At 40.8% G+C, this 20,260-nt stretch overlaps 2 protein-coding genes across 2 annotated transcripts; both read right to left on the bottom strand.

Moving 5' to 3' along the window:
• Positions 1-202: 202 nt before the first annotated feature.
• Positions 203-2,882, bottom strand: LOC135801853 (uncharacterized). The gene is made up of 4 exons (XM_065315377.1): positions 2,690-2,882; positions 2,140-2,270; positions 772-1,059; positions 203-714 (listed from the first exon to the last, which is right to left on the bottom strand). Exons 1-4 carry the CDS (start codon positions 2,730-2,732, stop codon positions 499-501), a joined length of 678 nt encoding a protein of 225 aa, XP_065171449.1. The 5' UTR covers positions 2,733-2,882; the 3' UTR covers positions 203-498.
• Positions 2,883-5,798: 2,916 nt separating this feature from the next.
• Positions 5,799-12,677, bottom strand: LOC135801801 (homeobox protein Hox-B4-like). Its single transcript, XM_065315320.1, is given in 4 exon segments — positions 5,799-6,536; positions 6,992-7,158; positions 12,089-12,481; positions 12,484-12,677. Coding segments are annotated over 4 exon segments (996 nt in total). The 5' UTR covers positions 12,572-12,677; the 3' UTR covers positions 5,799-6,188.
• Between the last annotated feature and the right edge of the window lie 7,583 nt (positions 12,678-20,260).

The raw sequence follows: 20,260 nt of genomic DNA, 5'->3' as shown, positions 1-20,260 counted from the left end.
ATCTCTGAGAGAGGAAAAAACGTGTGTTTGATTGAATCCGTGTGAAAAGTGTGAAATGTGTAACACATTAGAAAACCATTACGCATTTGATTTATGCATTTTTAAAGGGAATTTAATTTTGGAAATCTTTGTTTCATTTTTGTTTAGAATTTCGATTTGTTAGTAGTTATTTTCTACCCCATCTGCATTTGTAGCACAATCATTTTTTATTATATAATAATTTTAGTTTATTGATATAAAAATATTTTGCACCCGTGACAAAATACAAACTTAATTGTAACTTCTATTAATACAATACACAGAACACAAACATTCAACTTCGTGCGCAATAATCGAATACGATTTGGTATTACAGTTTGGTATAAAAATCTAACATCGCAGATATCATTATCGCAGGCTAAAACATGACACAGATGGCAAGAGAGGATGATTCGATAAGAGACTCGTTCAATATGTGAGCAACCAAGAGAGATTTGATTTAAATTAAAGTAGAATTATTCAATAACAACACTTTTGATGAACTTCCCCGTGGGCGATTGAGGTGATACTTCCCCCAGGTTCTTCAATCCACCCGATGTCGGTGGCTTGTAATTGACTTGAGCGTGCCATTAATGCATCCGCATCACCTTCGTAAATTTTCATGGTGTTTATTTCGCCTTGCGCGCAGGACTTCAACAGGCCCTGAGCTATGTGTTCAAAAATTTGACCAACACCCTAAATAGGAATAAATTTTGTAAATTATTAATTTATAATTTATTTTTAAATACTTACTGAATCTTCTTTGGCTGATGTCTCATAATAAGCAGCGCCTAGTGAATTAGCAAATTGAAAGCCTTCGTTGCGCGAAACCGCACGCTGCTCGACCAGATCCAATTTAGTCGCGACTACGCATAGCACCATCTTCTCCTCGACGTTTCTGCGTAGTTCATGCGCCCACATTTTTAAGTTTTCGAAAGATTCGACGCGTGTTAAATCAAAGGCGAGTAGTCCAGCGTTTGCATTGCGGTAGAAAAGGGGTGTCAACGCTTTGAAACGCTCCTGGCCAGCAGTATCCCATATCTAGATTAAAAGAACACCATACTACATAAATTGCGCCTGGTATTGCGAGAATTCTGAGTAAAGTAAGTTATGAAGCTTTAACAGCGAATTATTGCAATTTGTACTGCGATTTGATGATATTAAGAGCTCGTCGATCATGGCGGAGCACTTAACTTGTCTCCGGTGGGCTGAATTTGTGATTGCACAGATTTTAGTAGCAAACAGAGCGACTAAAGGGGTTTTATTACCATTTCATTTCGAATATTTAAGAAATTTGAGACACCACAAAACCATTAGTTAATAAAATGTTTAAGTTATGAACAAATTAACTAAACTACCTTTTTCTGACGTTTATTTGAACATAAACTATGAGAATACTTTTTATTAATTGGAAGGCGAAAGTGAATATATCCCCTTATACTATTTTAAGTTTTACAACTACGACTACATACTGAACTAAACTGGGCGCACGTTTTAATGATGGCTCTGCTCCAATAACTTTATTCAGTTGGGTTTTATGCACGATCGGATGACTTGACGCCTACAATTTAGTGTAACGCATTTGAGGATTTGAGAAATTCGCTACGAAAATAAATCTTGTTTGCAACGTCTCGGAAGATTACAAAATTACACTGTTTATAAACCGCAACGTCATGATTTTAAATATTTTACAACTGACTAGGGACTCCTTTCGACTTCATTGGAATAACATGAGAGCAGGCGATACAAACATCCTGTTTTCTCGGGTATTACCCAACGCTCACTACTTTATGCGTCACTGCAGGGGGTCTCCCTACCCCCTCCACTTTTCACGGGACACCGCAGGTTTAAAGGGGAGCCCGAAACAAGCAGGTGTTCAGTCGTGCCTGATACCTCCAGCAGTGCAGTCGCTGCCTCTTGGTCCTTTCCCGACTTTAGTGTGGTTCACTTTTTTGTAATTCGTTGGTTTTGGTTTCATTTCCATACAAATATGGATAGTTACACAATGTCAATCGGATCCACATAAAATCCTCACCATTTTAATGATTAGAGGAAATTCACACGGATAAATGAATTAAATAGATAAATAAAGATTATAATAATCAAATAAGTTATACATACGTTCAGTTTGACTAAGATATCATCGTGCATTTGTAGTTTACATGGCGTGAAAATGGCACCAATCGTCGGCTGCGTCACTTCCTGGAAAACATTTTGCACGTATCGCAGGACGATGCTTGTCTTACCAACATCTGAACAAATTACAAATAGTTTTATTATATCATTCAGATCACGTTCCAATATTCTTCAGTAATTTAAAAATGGAAAACATACGTGTTAAAATTAGATATATCACGATCGATCGGACAAATGAGTAATATTCGTTGTAAATTACCGTCGCTGATAGGCATATATGCAAAACCAGTTAGGATAAATACGAAATTGTCAAGGAAATGACTCATGCACACGCCATGAACAATTCTTATTTGATAAACAGAATAATAAGTGCGTTGTCTGTTCTTATAAAGACATACCAACAAATTCTTTTAATTTTTTATCAAAACAAAAGACTTCCAAGTTAATTATTTTTATTTGTTATGGCATAGAAATTAAATAGGTATGCGATTGATTTTATGTTACGACGTAAACAAAGCAATGGAATTTCACTTACTCTGATCACCCACCACAATTACTTTTCCAACTACGACTTTCATAGTCGTTCTGTGTCATAAATGCACTCGCAGAACAGCGCCGTGTTAATTTGAAATGATTTCGACGTGTGGTAACGTTATATCTAGCGCAACGAATGTGCACGCCGCGGGAATGTTTTGATTTCGTGCGACAAACAACGAACAAACAAGCACTGCAGGTGATTTTTGACGATTGTCAGTTGTCTTTTGTCATATGACCGCGGTGACTGGTTTTGACAGCGGCTGTATTTAGATAGAAATTTGTAGCATGTTTAGAGAAGTACACGATAGATGGCGCATGCTGTATGACTTTTAGAGTGAGATCTGCAATTTAGTAAGTGAATGTGTGTAGGCTAGATTGATACGAATAACAGATAAGAGTTTTATTTATGTGATATTTTGCAGTAAAATATATATGCAGGTGGTGTTTGAGATAGTAGTGTTTTTGTTTTGACCGCTAGTTTTACGTGCAACAATTTGCTTGGCTTGCAAGTGAACAAGTTTCAGTTGTGCTTCAATTATGTTCGTTGCACAGTGTAAAACTGAATTTTTGCTTCGGTAAAATCAAATCATACGCCAGTGTGCGCGTTGCTGGCGTCGAAAGTATTATTTCATTAGTGCGTTCGATATGTGATAACTTTCCGGCGTCCGTTGGCTGCAAGAAAGGCAAGTTTCCCAGTTAAAAATGTTGCTAACTCGATTTCGTCTGCCATCTGTGTCGAAAACGAGCCGAAATACCGCTTTGTGCTCGATGTTCGTCGTCGGCGGCGGTGGTGTGTGCGAGCGGGCGGTTGATTGGTAATTGCTTCCCGGCGGCGGCTGTCGAATCAACGAGACGAACGAGCCGGCGAGCTAGTGGCGCGTGAAGCGGCGCACTTGCCGCCGCCGCCGTCGAAGTCTAACGTCGCCGGAATAACAATTGCGAGCGTCGCGGACAAGTTTTCGATCACTTTAGGCGCGCACCGAACACGATTTCCTCCACCCGCCTCCCGTCCGCGCGCAATTTGCCATTCGACATCGACATCGTTTGTTTCAACTCGGTTTCACAGGCGCACGTTCTCTCTTTACAGGCGTATCAAGTTAGTTTCGCACACTCTGAATAACGCTCTGAATTCACTGTTTGTTCACTGGGGGGCGAAACGTGAAAACCACCCTCGGAAACTTTTATCCAAACCACAAAAATATAAAAACAGAAAAAAATACGCCGCAAAAAATAATGTGTATTAACATGACACTTTGTTTATGCGCCATTCCCGGCTTCCGAATGAAATCGAACGCGACGTTCTCATTTCGTTTTGTTTGCGGTGTTTGTTTTTACGACTTTTGATAGATTGCGTGTCCATGATGTGCCTGTTAGTGCGTCGTTTCGTCCTTTGTTGTTTTTTGTTGATGTGCCAAAAAGGCAGACTCGCAGCGCGATTCCGCCGATCGAATGGCGGAAAATGAGAAAATTTCCAAGTCTCCACAGGGGGCGAGCGGGTGAACCGGCGGCGGTAAACGATGATAATTCGTCGACGACGCTCCGATTGGCGGAAAACTTTTCGATTGCTTCCAATCTTCGTAATTTTTGGTCGGGAAAGTCATAATTTATTGCTATCGATATCTCCGCGTCTTTTGCTCTCCATTCCCCCAATACGGGCGATAGATTTGTACCGTTGAGTATAATCAGTATCGCGATCTGTTCGACAATCGGCGAGTCACGTACCATTCGAAACAAAAAATAAAATAAAATTTAAGAAAACGCTAAAACCTTTAGAACCATTGTAATGATTTTAAAATAAAAATCATTTTTATTTTGATATTTTTAAGTTTTTTACTAAAAATAATATCAAAATGTATTTTTATTACTTTGGAGCGGATAATATGACAAAAATGAGTTTTTCCCACACTGTATATCTCTAAAAAGAAGGAATTGTGACCTCTTCGGCGTTCGTTGCCTCGCTCGCTCCTTGTCTCTGACGTTACTTTTGCCGCAGAGATGCTACTTGCTCGCGTTTGCTCTCGCGGCGGCGGGAGCACGCCGCCCTGCCCTCATACATATAAACATGATAGCGAATCAGTTGTTAAGTTAAGCGCGAACTCCACTTTAGACAAAACCTTTTAGCAAATTGCGCTCAACTCGCCTGCCCGCCGCCGCCGCCGTCGCAGTCGCCGATATGGGCTTGTAATACATACAATTCATTCGCAGCGCAAACGACGTAGCGTTGCATAATCAGACGCCACCCTTCGGGGTGAGGGGTGAGTCGACAACTCGTCACGCGAGAAACCGCAGGAGCACACATACGTATCACAAAAGGCCGGGTGATGGTGATTTTAGACGGGTTTTGAGGTTTTTTGAGGATTTGTAAGAGGGTCGTGCGGGCGTATGAAGAAAATTGGTAACGATAGGGGAAGCTAAAGATGAAGTTAAAGAGAGTGTTTGACGAGTGCTTTTGAATGTTTACATTTTTAGTGTAAAAAGATTTAAGTAGATAAATTACTTATGATTTTTTTCTTTTTTGTTTTAATTTGTTTCTTTTTGTGCCGCAATGCAACAAAATCGGCAGGAATAAATTACACTCATGCTCGCATTACAATTGCGGATGATTTTCACTCGGCCATTTACGTCGTTCGGTCTCATTTTTACGAGTTTTACGAGCGGCAGGTTCGCCTCAATGCCGGTAAGCGACATACAAGTAGAAACACATAAAAGTCATAAAACGCAAATCATTCAAAACGCTTCCCCAGGCCAGTTGGCCATTTCCCGGACGTTCCTCGCACGATAAATGCAAAAGCGTATTTTCTTCACCGTTGCAAACGTCCGCTTGCTTTCTGCACGTCGACGTCGATTTAGCGTTTATTCGCTTTCCGCGGCTCGTTTTCCGATCGTTTGCGCCGTGCACTGAGCTTTAACGATTACTTTATTTTTATGCTAGTGGCCGCATTACGCTCGATTACATAAATAATTTAGCACTAAATGTAGTATCAAACGTGCTGTGCGCATGCGTGCTAGCACATAAAAGAAGGAACATATTGGGTTGCATATGTTAAAGTCAATATTTAATATTAATAATTTATTTATTTATTTATTATATTCTGAGACTTGGTTTATCATGATAATTTTTACATTTTTCCGCGTTCGCGCATCTTATCATTATCAACACATACATATTACTTATAATAGGAACTTGAAATTATTTACAATCGTTTACGTTTTGGCACAAACACACGAACTGAAATCGTCAAACTGAAACATTTAAAGCTTACGTATATTGTTTTTTTCCATGTTTAATTAATTTGCTTGCTCTAAACACTAAAATTTCGAACATTTCTAAAACGAAACGATACAAAACGTCATGCTACTTACGTACAATTGATATTAAAAATTATATATAGCTATAACTTTATGTCTTCTGTGTGTTAATTACATAATTACAGTTTTATTTAGTCGTACACATTGCATGGCAATAATTTGAGATTCATTTTGTGATGTGGGTGGCTTTAGACAACGTAGGGTCGGTATAATGCTTCTCCGTCCGGCATTTTGCGCGCACCATTTTGTTCGGACTGATGCGGCAGTGCTGTTGGGGGCGGCGGATGTTGCTGCGTGGGCGAGTGCAGTGGCGCGACGCCGTCGTGCTGCTGCTGTTGCTGCGGCGGTGGCGGCTGCTGCGATTGCGACGTGACGCTATTCTTGTACGACGACGTTGCCGAGCTGCCGTTCGACTTTAACCCTGCATCTCCGCCGCCCCCACCTCCGCTGGACTCCTTCATCGCCTGCTTTGACTCTTGTTGCGCTTTCTTACTGCGTTTCCATTTCATGCGACGATTTTGAAACCAGATTTTTACCTGTAAACAAAAGATTTTAAATTAAATTTCAGTTTTTAAAAAAAAAATGAAATGTTTGCAGTTTGCGAATTGCAACTTCTTCTATATTGCCGCCGCGAAAAGTTATTGCTCCGGGGGTGGGTTTGAAGGGGGCGGTCGAGTTTGGGCGCGCTGAGCCGAAGCTGAACTCTGAGCCGAACTTCAAACAAACATCGCCGACGTTCCGGGGCCCGAGAGTGATATTTTAGGATTGCGATGAGTAACTGCGCGCGTGTGACGCGTCTATTTGTCACGCGCAGCTAGATTTTCTTTGCGGCAGCACCGCCGGAACACTAACGACGGCCATGTTTTGCTATAGGTGTGCATTTCACCGCAAAAACGCGCTTTAAATTATGATTTAATCTTGACAAATCGTAATTTATGCATCATCACATATTTAGACAAAATTTTTACTTAACATATAAAAAAAAACTTACTTGTGTTTCGGTTAACATGAGATTCGTGGCGACTTCAAATCGTTTCGGCCTGGATAAATACTTGTTTTGACGAAATTGTTTCTCCAACTCGAGGAGTTGCTGTGAGGTGAACGCCGTGCGTGGTCGACGCGTCTTTCCCATAAGCGCATGATGCGCTGGACCACAACCTGCAATCAACAGACAAACGTGTTTGAAATCTCAATCAAAATAATCACAAATTTAATTTTTATGATTTCAGGTGTCCACTGATGTGAACGTTAAAAACAAACTACACCAAAATAAAGGGTTGATTCATTGTTGCCATTGTCTATCTTCAAGTGTTTGTAAGTACTTTATTATTTATTGCACCACTTTTTTGAATGCCTACTACCCTTGTATTTATTTAATTATTCATAGTTGGCATACATTATGAATATGTTGAGGGGGTATTTAAGTAGTTGCACCGCCTCGCAGCTTATTGTGTCATTGAATTTGATGGTGGTGCTAATTTGTCACCAACTCGCGTTACCCGCGGCATATTGCGCGTAGAAAACCTGTGGCCGAAGAGGGGCCGCATGTTTGCGCCGTATTTATCACTCGGCGGGGCGCTGTGCCCCTCTCTCTCTGCCCCTCATCGTTGATTGCCCCATTGTCATGATAATTTAATATCCTAATACATTTAACGACACCCCTAATTTCGCCCCTTTCGCCCAAAACGTTTTACGCACACACATCAACACATATATAGATTTACTAGATGTGAGTGTAGTGTGAGCACGAGCGATGTGTACAAATACGCACACATGGTTGGCGGCGGCGGCGCGGTAATGAATGAGATGCCGACAAATGCGCACTTTGCGCTCTCCGCAAACGCTTCGAGCGATTCGGAATGAATACCCGCGCGCGCTTTGTGCGGTGATGACTAGTTTATAACTGCCGGCGGGACGCAAATCAACCGGGACGAAGCATTACCAGCTCTTTAAACACTCCAAACACTTTTGGTATTTAATTAAAAGTCAATAACAACTTGGAATAACTTTTTAAAATGAGCTATAACATGAAATGTATTTAAAAGTGTTTTATTTAATATTTTTCATTATTAATTATTAATTAATGAAATAATTTGAGTAAAATTTTTACGAAAAAAAATAATTTGCTAAAGATAAACCAATTAAATTCTCCATCAATGTTTTTTGTCACGGGTTTTTTGCGCTGGTAGTCCTTGATTGCCGATGATGATATTATAGCCTGATTAATGCAACATCGCACGAATCAGGTATTCAAATTTTCGTGTCGCTGTCGCAAACGACGCGACGCCCGATTCCATTAGCGACGTTTCACGCTCGACGGCGAAACTTGACGCGCACAGCGCGCGCGTGTTTGCGATTGTTTCAAATTGGATGAAAACGAAAACGTTTCCGTTTCGTTGTCGTCGTCGCCGGGGCGATGCGCAGCGCGCCTTCCGCTTCTCCGGCTTGTTCTAATGCGAATTATATGTGATAATTAAATGCAAATTGCAGCTCATCCGAGCGTGTGCGCGCTCGCGACGAAAAGCGCCCCGGCTCTCTCTTGATGAGCCGTAATTGGATTATCTCGCAGCGAGCGAGCGGGCTTGTTTCTCGACGAGTTTTGTGAACGCGAAAAATTTCCGCGTTAATCTCGGAAATGCAATAATAAAACGGATTTTACGTTCACATTTCATGCAAATTATCATTTCAGCAAATTTTCTCTTTTTGTAGGTATATTAGGAAATTGATCATGTTTCAAGGGTGGTTTTTGTGCATATGGCGAATTTAATCAACGCGTTTATTAAATAATCGCACATTCGAGATAATTAATTTGTACGTGTGAATGTGGACTATCATCGCTGATTGAATTCGATGGGATATTTGCTTTGGGATTTAAATTGAAGTGCGTCAGTAATTACCTACCTAATTTTAGGAATTATTTGTTACATTTTGTTAATCTATCTTTGCAGGTTGATAACGAATTTTAAACTTGCGATTTTTTTCGGATACAATTTCAATGATGATCTGTTTTATTTGGGTGCCATTAGTAAGCTTATAGCATATTCCAAATGTCATGATCGTTTATTGCGACCACAAATAATTCCGCCCAAATGTCACGATTTTCTATTTTCTATTGCAACCCCTCGTGACCCGCCGCATTTTGCATGTTGCACCTTACGGAATCGCTTTAAGCGAGCATATTTACGGCGTTTTGGGAGACAATAAAAATCATGCCAGATGGCAACCTGCTATAATCGCATTGCATCCCTTAAATCGACGTGTTACACTCTCGACTGAGTCGGCCCCTCTCGTAAGACGGGTCCGCCAGGTCTATTTGTCTAAATAGCTCCTAATATAAACAAACCCGCGCTCGCCCCATAAAATTTAACGCCCGACTGGCAAGGGTGTCAGCGCGCGCGACATCCAAAGAGCAAAGATGTCACTCTTGGTGTTAGCAAGTTAGCATGTTGGCGAATGTTTCCATGTTTCCATTGTGGACGCTGCGCGCCGAGGGCGAAATCGCGCTTTATTTACCCACCAGTCAGCGCGATATTAAGCCGATGTGTAATTATTACTCATCGCGGGTCATAACACGCATTTAACGCGCGGATTTCTGTCAGCGGCGAGTGTGATAAATTTGATGCATTTTGTTCAAACTTCACTAAAAATTAATTCATCAACAAACTACTCGTATATCCACACTGACATAATAAATAGGTACCTATAGTGCGTAAAATTATCTTCAGGTTTTATTCTTTGTGTTATTTTGTAAGCAATAATATTATTAGATACGATTAGCATTCCATTTCGTTCCGCGCGGTTAGGGGTTGCTTTCTGACGCTTGGTTTTTGGCTTGGGTGCTTTTCGCCCCCTTAAAACCAACGCAAAACGTTTGTGTTCTCGGCGTGGCGACTGGGAAAAATGCGTAATGCAATTATACTTATTGCCGGCCGACTGTTTATTGCAAACTGTTGGCGCACATGAGCATTAGCGCTGTTGGTGCAGCTAGTTAGCTCGCAATAATCCAATCCAATTGGCATCGAAAATAAGAGTGGTGATAACAGGGGGAGAGCACATCTTCTAAATGGATTACATTCAACGAGGCGAAAACAGACGAGCGAAAAAATAAAACAGAAAACGACAGACAACAAAAACAACAGTCGTTTAAGTAAAAGTAAAAAGACATCTTTGAAAATTTATTTTTCAAGCTTTTAACGCTAATTCCGCAAGGGAATTGTACAAAAGCGAATGGAATTATTGGCATAAAGTCTCAAGTGATAAAATTTAATGCATTGCGTGACTGAATGAATAGTGTTAGAGCTTAAATCGAGCCTAATTGCGTTCGATAAACATAATGGGCGCGAATCAATTAGAAGTGTCGACGCGTGTCCGGCGCGCGTGCATCAACGAATTGATACGAATTTGTCTAAATCATGTGTGGGTGTACGCACCCTCTCTGACCGCACTCGTGATTTGCGCCATCGGGCACCCCGAAACGAGACCCAGCAATCGCCCATAAATTATCGGTTTAATTGTCGGCTTTCCTCGGCACCTACAAACGCAGAAGTAATCTGTTGCGAAGAAACTTTTCCGCCCCAGCCAGCACAAGTTGAACAAAAGATCGGATTAAAATCGTAAAAGATAAATATGAAAAGTTTCCGTTTCCGTGCCTCGGATGGCAGAAGGTCTAACGAGTAAGAAGTAAGGGATGAGCGTTTAAAAAGACCGTGTCGGGGTTGTAGGGGTGCTGGGATGGTGCAGGTTGAGTATCCCGGATTGGTATCCGCCATCCGGTGCGCCGTAAATCACGCCCCGGGAAAACGATCATCGGAATGTTTTAAAGCCCTCCAGAGCCGGCGCCGCACGCCGATTGCCTTCTGATATATGGAGGTTATGTGCACGCTCGATGCTTATAAATGGCGGGCATTAGCGAGCGCACTCTGAGACTTCTATCCGAGTTTTTTACGTGCGCAAAGTTTAACTCCGGCAATAATCGAATTGCACATTAATCGTGTGCGTTATTTTTCCTATTTTGTATTTTGCGCGTTGAAATTTCGAAAATTTTAAATCTCCGGATATGGAGGAAGTGGTGAAATCGTTAATATGCAGATTTGTCACGCAAAATGTCGGTATCCACGTCGAGGATAGATCGCGAAGCGAGCGGCTGATTGCAAAGACAAACAGAAGCGCCGAGCTCCGGCTTGACGAGCCACCCCCAACCCTTAACTGTGGGCCGTGGAGGGTGGACGCGTCTCGACTAGCGCATAATGCCTGGAATCGAAGGAGAACGCGCTGGGCCTCGGCGAGGTAAAACTCGACGATTGTAAATTGGCCCTGTAAACACATTCTAACATGATCAGCACTACATTAGGTCGCTCTCAACCTGCCATCTCGACGTCTCACGCCATTTCACCATCTTACATCTACTCATCCACTACCTTTACAAACACCCACACATATAATTCATCTTATCCTTAGTTACGATGCTAAACTAACCGTAAATCTAAATCTTAGTTGTCTGTTTTATTATTTTCAACAAAATAATATTTCAACCCTTAAGAGAAAAACAGGGGATGAGTGGAGGAGAATGTTATCACGTTTGTTGATTGCGTGATAACAGCGAATTTCGCCGATTGTATTTCTCCTGTTTGCGCGCACAATGCTGTCTTTGTCTCCGCGTTTGCTCATCCGCAAAACGTGAACCCACCCCCCTCACGGTTCTTGCTGCTGTGGCTCCCGCTGCCTGCAATTAGCTAACTCGATTTGGGAGATCCCTTTCGTGCGGATCTGTTCGCAATGTGTTGTCAATGTTTTGTTCGGATGGTTTTTTATTGCCTTAACGAAGTCCTAAACGGATTACGAGCTGGAGCGCGCGGGCCCTCGGCGACATGACGAGTGTTGTGTGCGCGAAATGGTGTCTTTTTTTCACCGGGCCGCATGAAAATTCATGCCACGCGAAAACGCTCCTTGATTAACTTCGTTTTTGTGCGCGCAACAACAACGGATTTGCATACGAAGCAAACCGGAAACTATAGACTTAAATCACAATTCAACAAAACTAGTTTTAACAAAAAATTTAAAAAAATTGATTTGTTTTAATATTTCTTACCTGCAAGATCTGGTAACCGACCCATGGGCCACATACGCGTCGCAAGAAACTCAATATGCATCTGCTGGAGTTGGTTATAGCTGTGATTCTGAAATTGCATCTTCATTCCGTTTTCGAGACTGTGAAACGCCGAGCTCTGCTGAGGATGGTGCGGTGGTTGCTGGTGTGCTGGATACCCATAGAACCCACCATTGCTAGGATACACGTGTCCGAGCAATCCTGGCCGTGGTACAAAATGCGACGGTGGAATTTCTTCACTTCCGGGTGATATTGGCGGGCTGCGGCTTCTCGTCGACGACGTGGGTGATACACTCCTCGACGTGGTGTCCACTGGACTTGGTGCTCTATCTCGTTCATCTCTATCTCTCCGAAGTAAAGCGTCTATACAAAAGAGCCTTTCTTCTCTTGCACCTGCAGTTTGGTGTCCATATTCAACGGTATCTCGTCGTAGTTCATACTCTCAACTTTGACGGCACTTTTCATCACTTTTCCTACACAAAAACACTATTTGAACACGTTTGTTTAAGATTTAATATGTTTGGGCCTGGATGGTTTATGATAAAGTGTCGGTCGATTGTATGGAACGGCCGACGCGAGAGGCGTCGATGGACTAAACGATTCGAAAAGTATTATCCTAATAATATCTGACATTACAGCGACATTAGACACGGTGTACATTACGCGGGGGGCGCGCGGCGTGCGCACTCGACGAGGTGCGGAGTTGCGGACGCGAAAGCGCACATTCGCGGCCCGCGCTTTCCGGATTGGCGGGAAACTTTCGGTGCGGCTCCGCCTCCGGAAAGCTGCGAGAGGGGGGTCGTGCACCCTCGGCGTGAGGGTGGAGAAGAACACGGGCAGATCTGCGCTATAAACACCTTCAAAGTTTTTTTTGTAAATTTTAAACTTTTTTATGGGTGCATATGAAGCATATGGAAAATCAAAGAATACAAGGGGGTGGTTTTGATAAGGATTCTGTCAAAATGTCAAAAATTTAATTTTTTAAAAGTTTGATAAAATTTAAAATTTAAATTATTATTTTTTGATACTTTTTAACCGGTAACTTTTTAAATCAAATCAAATCAAAGTTTTTTTTTTACTTAAAATTATTGAAATAATAATTAGTCATTAGTTAAGTGACGTTCGGCGTTTTTTCAACTTTTCCGCGAAGCGAGCATTCCACAAAAGTCTCCAAAGACGTCGCCGCGTGACTGGTGAGTTATTCACCGCGACAGTCGAGTGTGTTTGCAATCCATTAGTGCGCACTGCGCTCGGCTCTTGCAGACTGCGCTTAATGATGAGTTAATCTGTTGACAGAGGCAAATATCCATCGATTTCCGATCGGATCGCGCGCGCGTAAGTGCGCGGGCCCAACATCTTGACGGCGCGGGCTGCCGGGGGGACGCCAGTCAACAAATTAGTTTGTTAATTAGCCGCTTTGCGTCCGAGGTAATGAATTGCAAACAATCGCGATAATGACGCGACATGTGTTCACGCACGCAACCACACATAGACCTATAACCTAACTTTAATGTATCTACGTCAACTTAACCTAACCTATTTCTTTACTGCGTGCGAAAAATGTTAGTGCATACGTGACAAAAACTGTTTGATTTTTATTTAATTGGATTTAAAGTCGATGTGAACTCAACTCGATTGTAAATCCGTCTCGAGTCAAGTGCTGATTACAACCATTAGGATGTAATTAAGTTGTATGTTGTGTTTGCAGTGGGAATTAGATCGAAATCGATCAAATTAATCGAAAAAAAATCGTGTCGTGTGTTTGTCATCGTTCCACCTCGAGTGTGAGCACAATTGTGTGCAATTATTTATTTATAAATTAAATAATTCATCGTACTTATTAAAACGGATTTAGTTTATTGACTTAAAATGTTGGTAGGTAGGATGGAATATTAGATAACAGTTGATTGACTGCTTGTTTAATTAGTTACCTATATATTATGAGTGTAGATAATGTGCGTGTGTGTATTAAAAGCGAATAAGTTGCATTAAAATGCACTTTATCCATGATCGCGACCCGATGGCGCGTTGTTGCGTTGATTTTGCGAATGCTTTTCGCTGTGTGGAGTGTTTGCGCACTGGCCGATTGCTGCCGTGTGCACACAGTAGCATATGATCGATTGTTGACAATTCGGCGTTGCCTCCGCCAGTCGCCCGCCCCATCTGTCACATTAAAATTATTTTAATTGATCGTCGTTTACCAACGATGATGATATGTCAGTTATATTGGCTGTTTCAATAACAATTATATCATTTTTCATTATTTTTGTTTATTTTTTCTTCAAAATTAAAAAAAAGTTAAATATTTTTATAAGTAAGAAAATTATGTTAAGTTTTATTGTTTTTGTAGTTTTCAAAATGTTAACACTTTGTATAAGTATTAATTTGGGATTTGCATTAATGCGCGTTTGTTTTCATATCGTAAACATGCCGATGGCAGAATGGCGCGACGGATATAGTGTTTTTAATTAGCTCGACAATGCAAGCCTAATAATGGACTGATTTGGCGGTGATCATCGAACGTCATTAATATTATCGCTGTTGTTCGTTTTCATCATTCGCGCATTAATTTGAATTTTCGCGCTCGGTGCGAATTTAAATTAACGCGTTCTCATCAGCATGTTGATTACAAAATTACAATCGATTAAATTACTATTTAAATTAAATACCTATATATTTTCACTAAGTTTGATAATATTTTTTATTTAATTATCAAAATTTGTCATTGTGATATTGTTTTAGGTAGGTACATTAGAAAAATTCAAATGAAAATGGATAACGTAATCTTTCCGGTTGATTCAATGATATTTCCGAATTTGTTACATATTTAAGTATTTTCTTATTTTGCTTCCAGAATTTTTTTAATTCGTAATTTGTCGCATTGCAGGTTTTTGTAAATTTATTTATTGTCATGTGATTTGTATTATTGAGTTTTTTTTTGTTTAAACTCGATTAATTCCGTTTAATTGCCCTCGGCTGCAATTTGCGCCCGTAGTAAAAATCGTGCGCACTTTATTTTCATGCGATTTATTGCATTCGCACCCTTTTTTCTCCCGCTGTTATCGGTTTCCTCTCTGCTGCGATTGTTTGAGTGTGCGTGCGCAAATGGGCAAATGTCAGCCGATCGGTTGTAATTCGTTATTTTCAATTAGCAGCTCGATTGTTTTTTTGCACACGGCGTGCAATTAGCCCTCGTCGGCGCGCGTGGTTTTTCCATCCGGTCATCATCGATACGCTGGCGAAAAGTTTAATTTTGTTTTGCAGCAGCACGCTGTGGAGGGCCGGTGGAAAGCGATCGTCGATCACGGCTAATGGCGAAAAACGCGCACAACGAGTAATTGAGTGGGACAATTTTCGACATTCGACTTGTTGGAATACTCATTCGGAATGCTAACAAATTGATGACAAATGGCGACAATTTAAAGTTACCGGATTAAAACGTGTCGTTTTTGCAGTGTTTATGTGTGTTTCGATTGTTGGTTGATGAAGAAATTAACTTTTTACTTGTTTAACAATTTAGTTACAGTATTTTTGAAGTTTGAATTCTAATTTAAGTAAAACAATTCAAATATTTTGTTATTTAATATTTTTATTGACATAAAATTTATCTGCTTCTTCAGCTAATTCTTTTGATCATCAACAATCAATATGCACAGATAGGTAGGTACTAGTACCAAGGTATCTACTACTTCTTACTTGCCTAATAAGCACTTACCATCGTCTAGTGCTTAACGCATTAATAGTGTTGTTAGTTTAAAGTCTCGTTTATGTCTCGTTTGACTTAACATTGTTGTGCGTTCTTCGCGCGGCGCGTTCGTTTTATTGTCGCCCGCGCGCATCGCGACGCTAAATGCAGAAGCGAACGTGCTCAAGGGCCCGTGCTTTTTGTTTGCCCACGCCTAACACACTCCTAACAGGTGTAGATATCTACTTCCTTTTTATTTTTCCATCTTCACCGTCTTCACATTCAAACACTCATATGCCACATCAGAACCTTTTAGGGCCACATGTAGATACCTATATATTGACAAAAGTTCAAGTTAAAGTTCTTATAATAGAATAAATAAAAACTTTCAAAATTTGTTTTAAGGTGCTTTGGAAGATAAATATTTCTAAACATTTAATGATGGGTTACAGGATATTTTGTATTCGTTGCACCTAAAAACAATATTTTTGTTTTAAATTAGTCTTATAAATATGGAGTTATGGGATAGTTAAATATTTCACTATCTTTTTATTGGTTTGTCTAAAAAATTGCTTCGTTTTAAAAAATGTAGTTTATGGTATTTTATGGTAGTACCATAAACTGATACTCACCCTTAATTTATGGTAGTACCATAAAGTGATACTCTCTCTATATTCGTGTAATACCGTAACAGCTTGTTTTAATAAACAAAATTCAATATTAGCATGGAAATAATGCTGTGATAAGATTTCGGATTTACACAATTTGTGACATGTGTAACCTAATTGTTTGCGAACACGAGTCTTGTTTATTGATATTAGAAATTGATTTTCATTTCTCCCTCACGCACTCTCATGTTACCTCTATTTGCATATAGGCACCTACCAAACGCGGCGTGTGTGTATATTTTTATTCACCTCACAGTGCTTTCGGAGCTGAGTTTGGGAATGAGTTCATTTTGCGTTTTGCGCGTCTGTTTGCTCGGTATTGCTGTGCGTATTAACACATATTAACAAGTATTAGCGACTTAATAATCTCACTTTACAAATATTATATCGAACGTATGTTCGTGCGCATGGTGAACGCATAGGTACGCAATCCGGCTGTGCTTTTTTTTCATGTTTATTTATGGGCCTTCATTTGGCCATAAGTCGAGTTCGCGCTTAATTAAATTGATTAAGCGAAATTAACTGTCATTAGCGCAGGCGATACGTGACAAACAACGGGCCATCGCAGCTTACAGTCCTAATCTATATTTATTTTGATATTTGATAAAAAAAAATTAATTATTTTTGTTTCTAAAAAATAAATCATTTTTATAACCCATTTTTAAAAAGTGTTGGTTGAAAAAATTATTAACTGAGCTTTGTTGCTGCTCGAGGATAAAATGTAAATGCAAATTAACGAATTGTGAATTGCGAAATTCTCGAGCAGTCGGAGGAGCTCGAAGGGTGCGAGAAGAAGCGAGTGGGGCGAACGTGGCTCGACCGTTGGAAGGGATGTTATAATTAGCACCAGATTAAAGTAATGTCTGGGGACACATTAAACGATTTAGCTCTGTTAATTAAAAGTGTAGTGCGCCGGTTTGTAGCCGTATGAGTGTATGGATGTATAAATGTGTGTGTTGGTGAGAGTGTGCGTGGCCGCCGAAGTGGGGATGGCGGCGTCGGCGGCAACGCCACCCCCTGACTCGACTCTGGCCGACGGGCCGGGAGATAAATGATCGTCGGGGGCGCACTCTCGCGCTTCACCCCAAAGGCGAGCGGAGGCAAAAAACAACCCGAATAAAATCTTCCGACATTCCGACAATATTATATTATGCCATCAAAAGATGAAATTGAAATTTTATAGTTTGTATTATGTGTGCTTTTGATTTTGTTTTGATTTTAAGCGGAATAATTTTATTTTAAGTTTAGTGCAATTTAGTGCAATTGATGGCAAATTGGAAATACGAATGGCGATTGTTTGGTATTTCTTTATTTCGCGTGGCTCGCGCGCGACCATAGTGATTAATGTAACGAAATAAATGAAAGACGAGCAAAAAGAATGTGCGCGCTTCGGAAAAAACGATGAAAAGAAAAAAACGCGCGGGGACACGCTTTTGTTCCGTCCTCGGCTAATTGCGCCGTTCGGGCGGTGTGTAGCGCTAATGGCCGTCGAGACTCACCACCCCCACAGCCGCCTCCAGCTCACCCCACATCGTTTGCCGTTTTAATCTGCGGGGTAATTCCGCTCAGACAGCAACTTTCGTCCGTAAAAACTATCAAAAACTAGAAAAAATCTATTCCTGTAAATCTCGTGACTTTCACATAGAAAAAAATTCTACAAATATAAACTTACGGGATATTTTCAGACGAATCTAGAACTCATTTTGTTCAGTTGTCCTGCTTTGGGCGTTGTTCTTCGTCGGTTTCATTTTGGGGCTGCTCGAGCGTGTTTCGAAGGAGGAAAGTTGGGCACTCCGGGGAGGCATAAAAGATAATTTCACCGCCTGCTAATTAAACTTAAATGAACAATCAGCACTTTTTACGACGCCATTCCCCGATGCCAAACGCGCGGCGCGCCATTGTTAACGCCCTCGCAATTGGCTTAGATTAAATGGGATTAATGATTTTTCGCGCACGCACCAGACGCCAGCCCCAATGCGCCTAAAAGGCATCCAAATGGCAGTTAAAGCGTTCTCGAGGACGAGATTGCCTATTAGTCTGTGCGTTTTTTGCAAATCGTCGCTCGACACTCAATCACTCATCGATAAAACAACTAAAAATATCACCAAGTGTTTTATTAGTTTTAGTTTTTACTTGGAATGTAGAAGATGTTGAATGTTGAGTATTCATGTCTTCAACTGCATCTTCTATTTGTGAAACGCTAAAATACAATTAGTTTCCGAGGGGTAAGCATGCGGGGGGTGCGAGTGCTTCTAATTATGTGTAGTCTGTATTCATATCGAGGCGGCGCGCTTCGGCATCGGCGTTATGGCGGCAATTAACATTGTGGTTTAACGGTAATCATAGTCTGGCGGCGCGCGGTGAGCTTCATCCCCTCGAGACGCGACTCGCATCGAAACGAGGCCATCACTGGAAACGCCAAATCCACAAAACAGAAAACAAAAACAATGCTAGTATCAAAATGGCGTTATATTGAAAAAATCACAACGAAAAGCATAAAACTCTTGAGTTCTATACTTTTATTTTATTTTACATTAAATTTTCGGCGTGTTAGTTGAGTTGGAATTAAGACCAAACTCAAGATCTTGATGTAGACATTAATCATCTCGCGGGAGCGGCTGGAAATGACTTAATTTAGGCTCGTTTCGTGCTTTTTGAGCCAGCGCGGCGCGTTTTAATGTTATGCAGATTAAATTGCTCGACCGTGGGGGCGGCGACGGGCGTTTTCGCCGAGGTGAAATATAATAAAGTAGATATCGTTCCGCGCACCGGTGGTGGGTGGCGTGGGTTTAATTTAGCTCTTGTGGCAGCGCCGTCGTTTGCATCGCGGCGAAGCGCGCGAGTGTCACACACGCCGCCACCGGAAGGACAGAAGGAGATATAAGACATGCCAGGACGACCGCCCACCCGAAGTATGCCGCCTTTAGGCGAACGAGCGTCTCGGGACAGCCGTCCGCCGGCGGAATGTGTCATTTCTCATAATTGCCACGCCGGATTGTTTCATTAGCGCGCCCATTAAAACTAACGACACTCTTGCCACCAATCGCAGAACGCACGCTGCGAGCAGAATATTATATACGTTTAATTCCTGCCAAGATGTTGGAATGTCTTTTTGGCAAGTTTCTTCAGAGTGATTACTTTTTTCTACCTGAACAAAAATTATATGCTTATGGATTATAAGCATATTTTTTTGTATTCATGAATAAAAATCAGAAAAACGTACACAAGTCCCACTGTCACTTAAAATGATCGATAGCATTTTAATCCGCGCGATAAATCACACTTAATCGATCATTATTAAGCCATTCCGCACTATTATTAGCCTGAGTGTATTTAATTACTTGGCGCACTTGAACTGTTGATGATTAGGTTCAAATTAAAAAATGATCCAAATCATTAAACCGTTTCTCGCATTCCTGCGAACCCGTTAGGATATCGTTTATCTGTGTAATCCGCGATACGAAATTAATTATTCATCCAAATGTTCATCTGATTTTTTGCGGACTTGTTCAATTCGCGTCATAATTTCGGATTAGACTGATACGAAACAAAGGACATGCAATTATTTTAATTTTACAAAGTATGGATTATTATTGTTAAAATAGTTTTGGTATTAGAACATTTTAGATTAGTTACAAATGGATTAAGGGATTTATTTCGGCTTAGAGTTATGCATTAAAATGTAGTTTTATGCTTTTTAGATTGTTAATTTGTGGAATAATGATCTAAGCACTTTTAGAAGTGAGGATTTACTTCTATTTACTTAATTAAAAAATCTGAGGGTAAATTATAGTCAAAATA

Source organism: Atheta coriaria, unplaced genomic scaffold, assembly GCF_025399875.1.
Source record: "Atheta coriaria isolate IRGN ID8LTWV9N9 unplaced genomic scaffold, Caltech_Dcor_3.1 hic_scaffold_13_pilon, whole genome shotgun sequence".
Taxonomy (NCBI): domain Eukaryota; kingdom Metazoa; phylum Arthropoda; class Insecta; order Coleoptera; family Staphylinidae; genus Dalotia; species Dalotia coriaria.
Note: the sequence above shows the minus strand (reverse complement) of the source record. Positions and strands in the feature narration are given on the sequence as shown.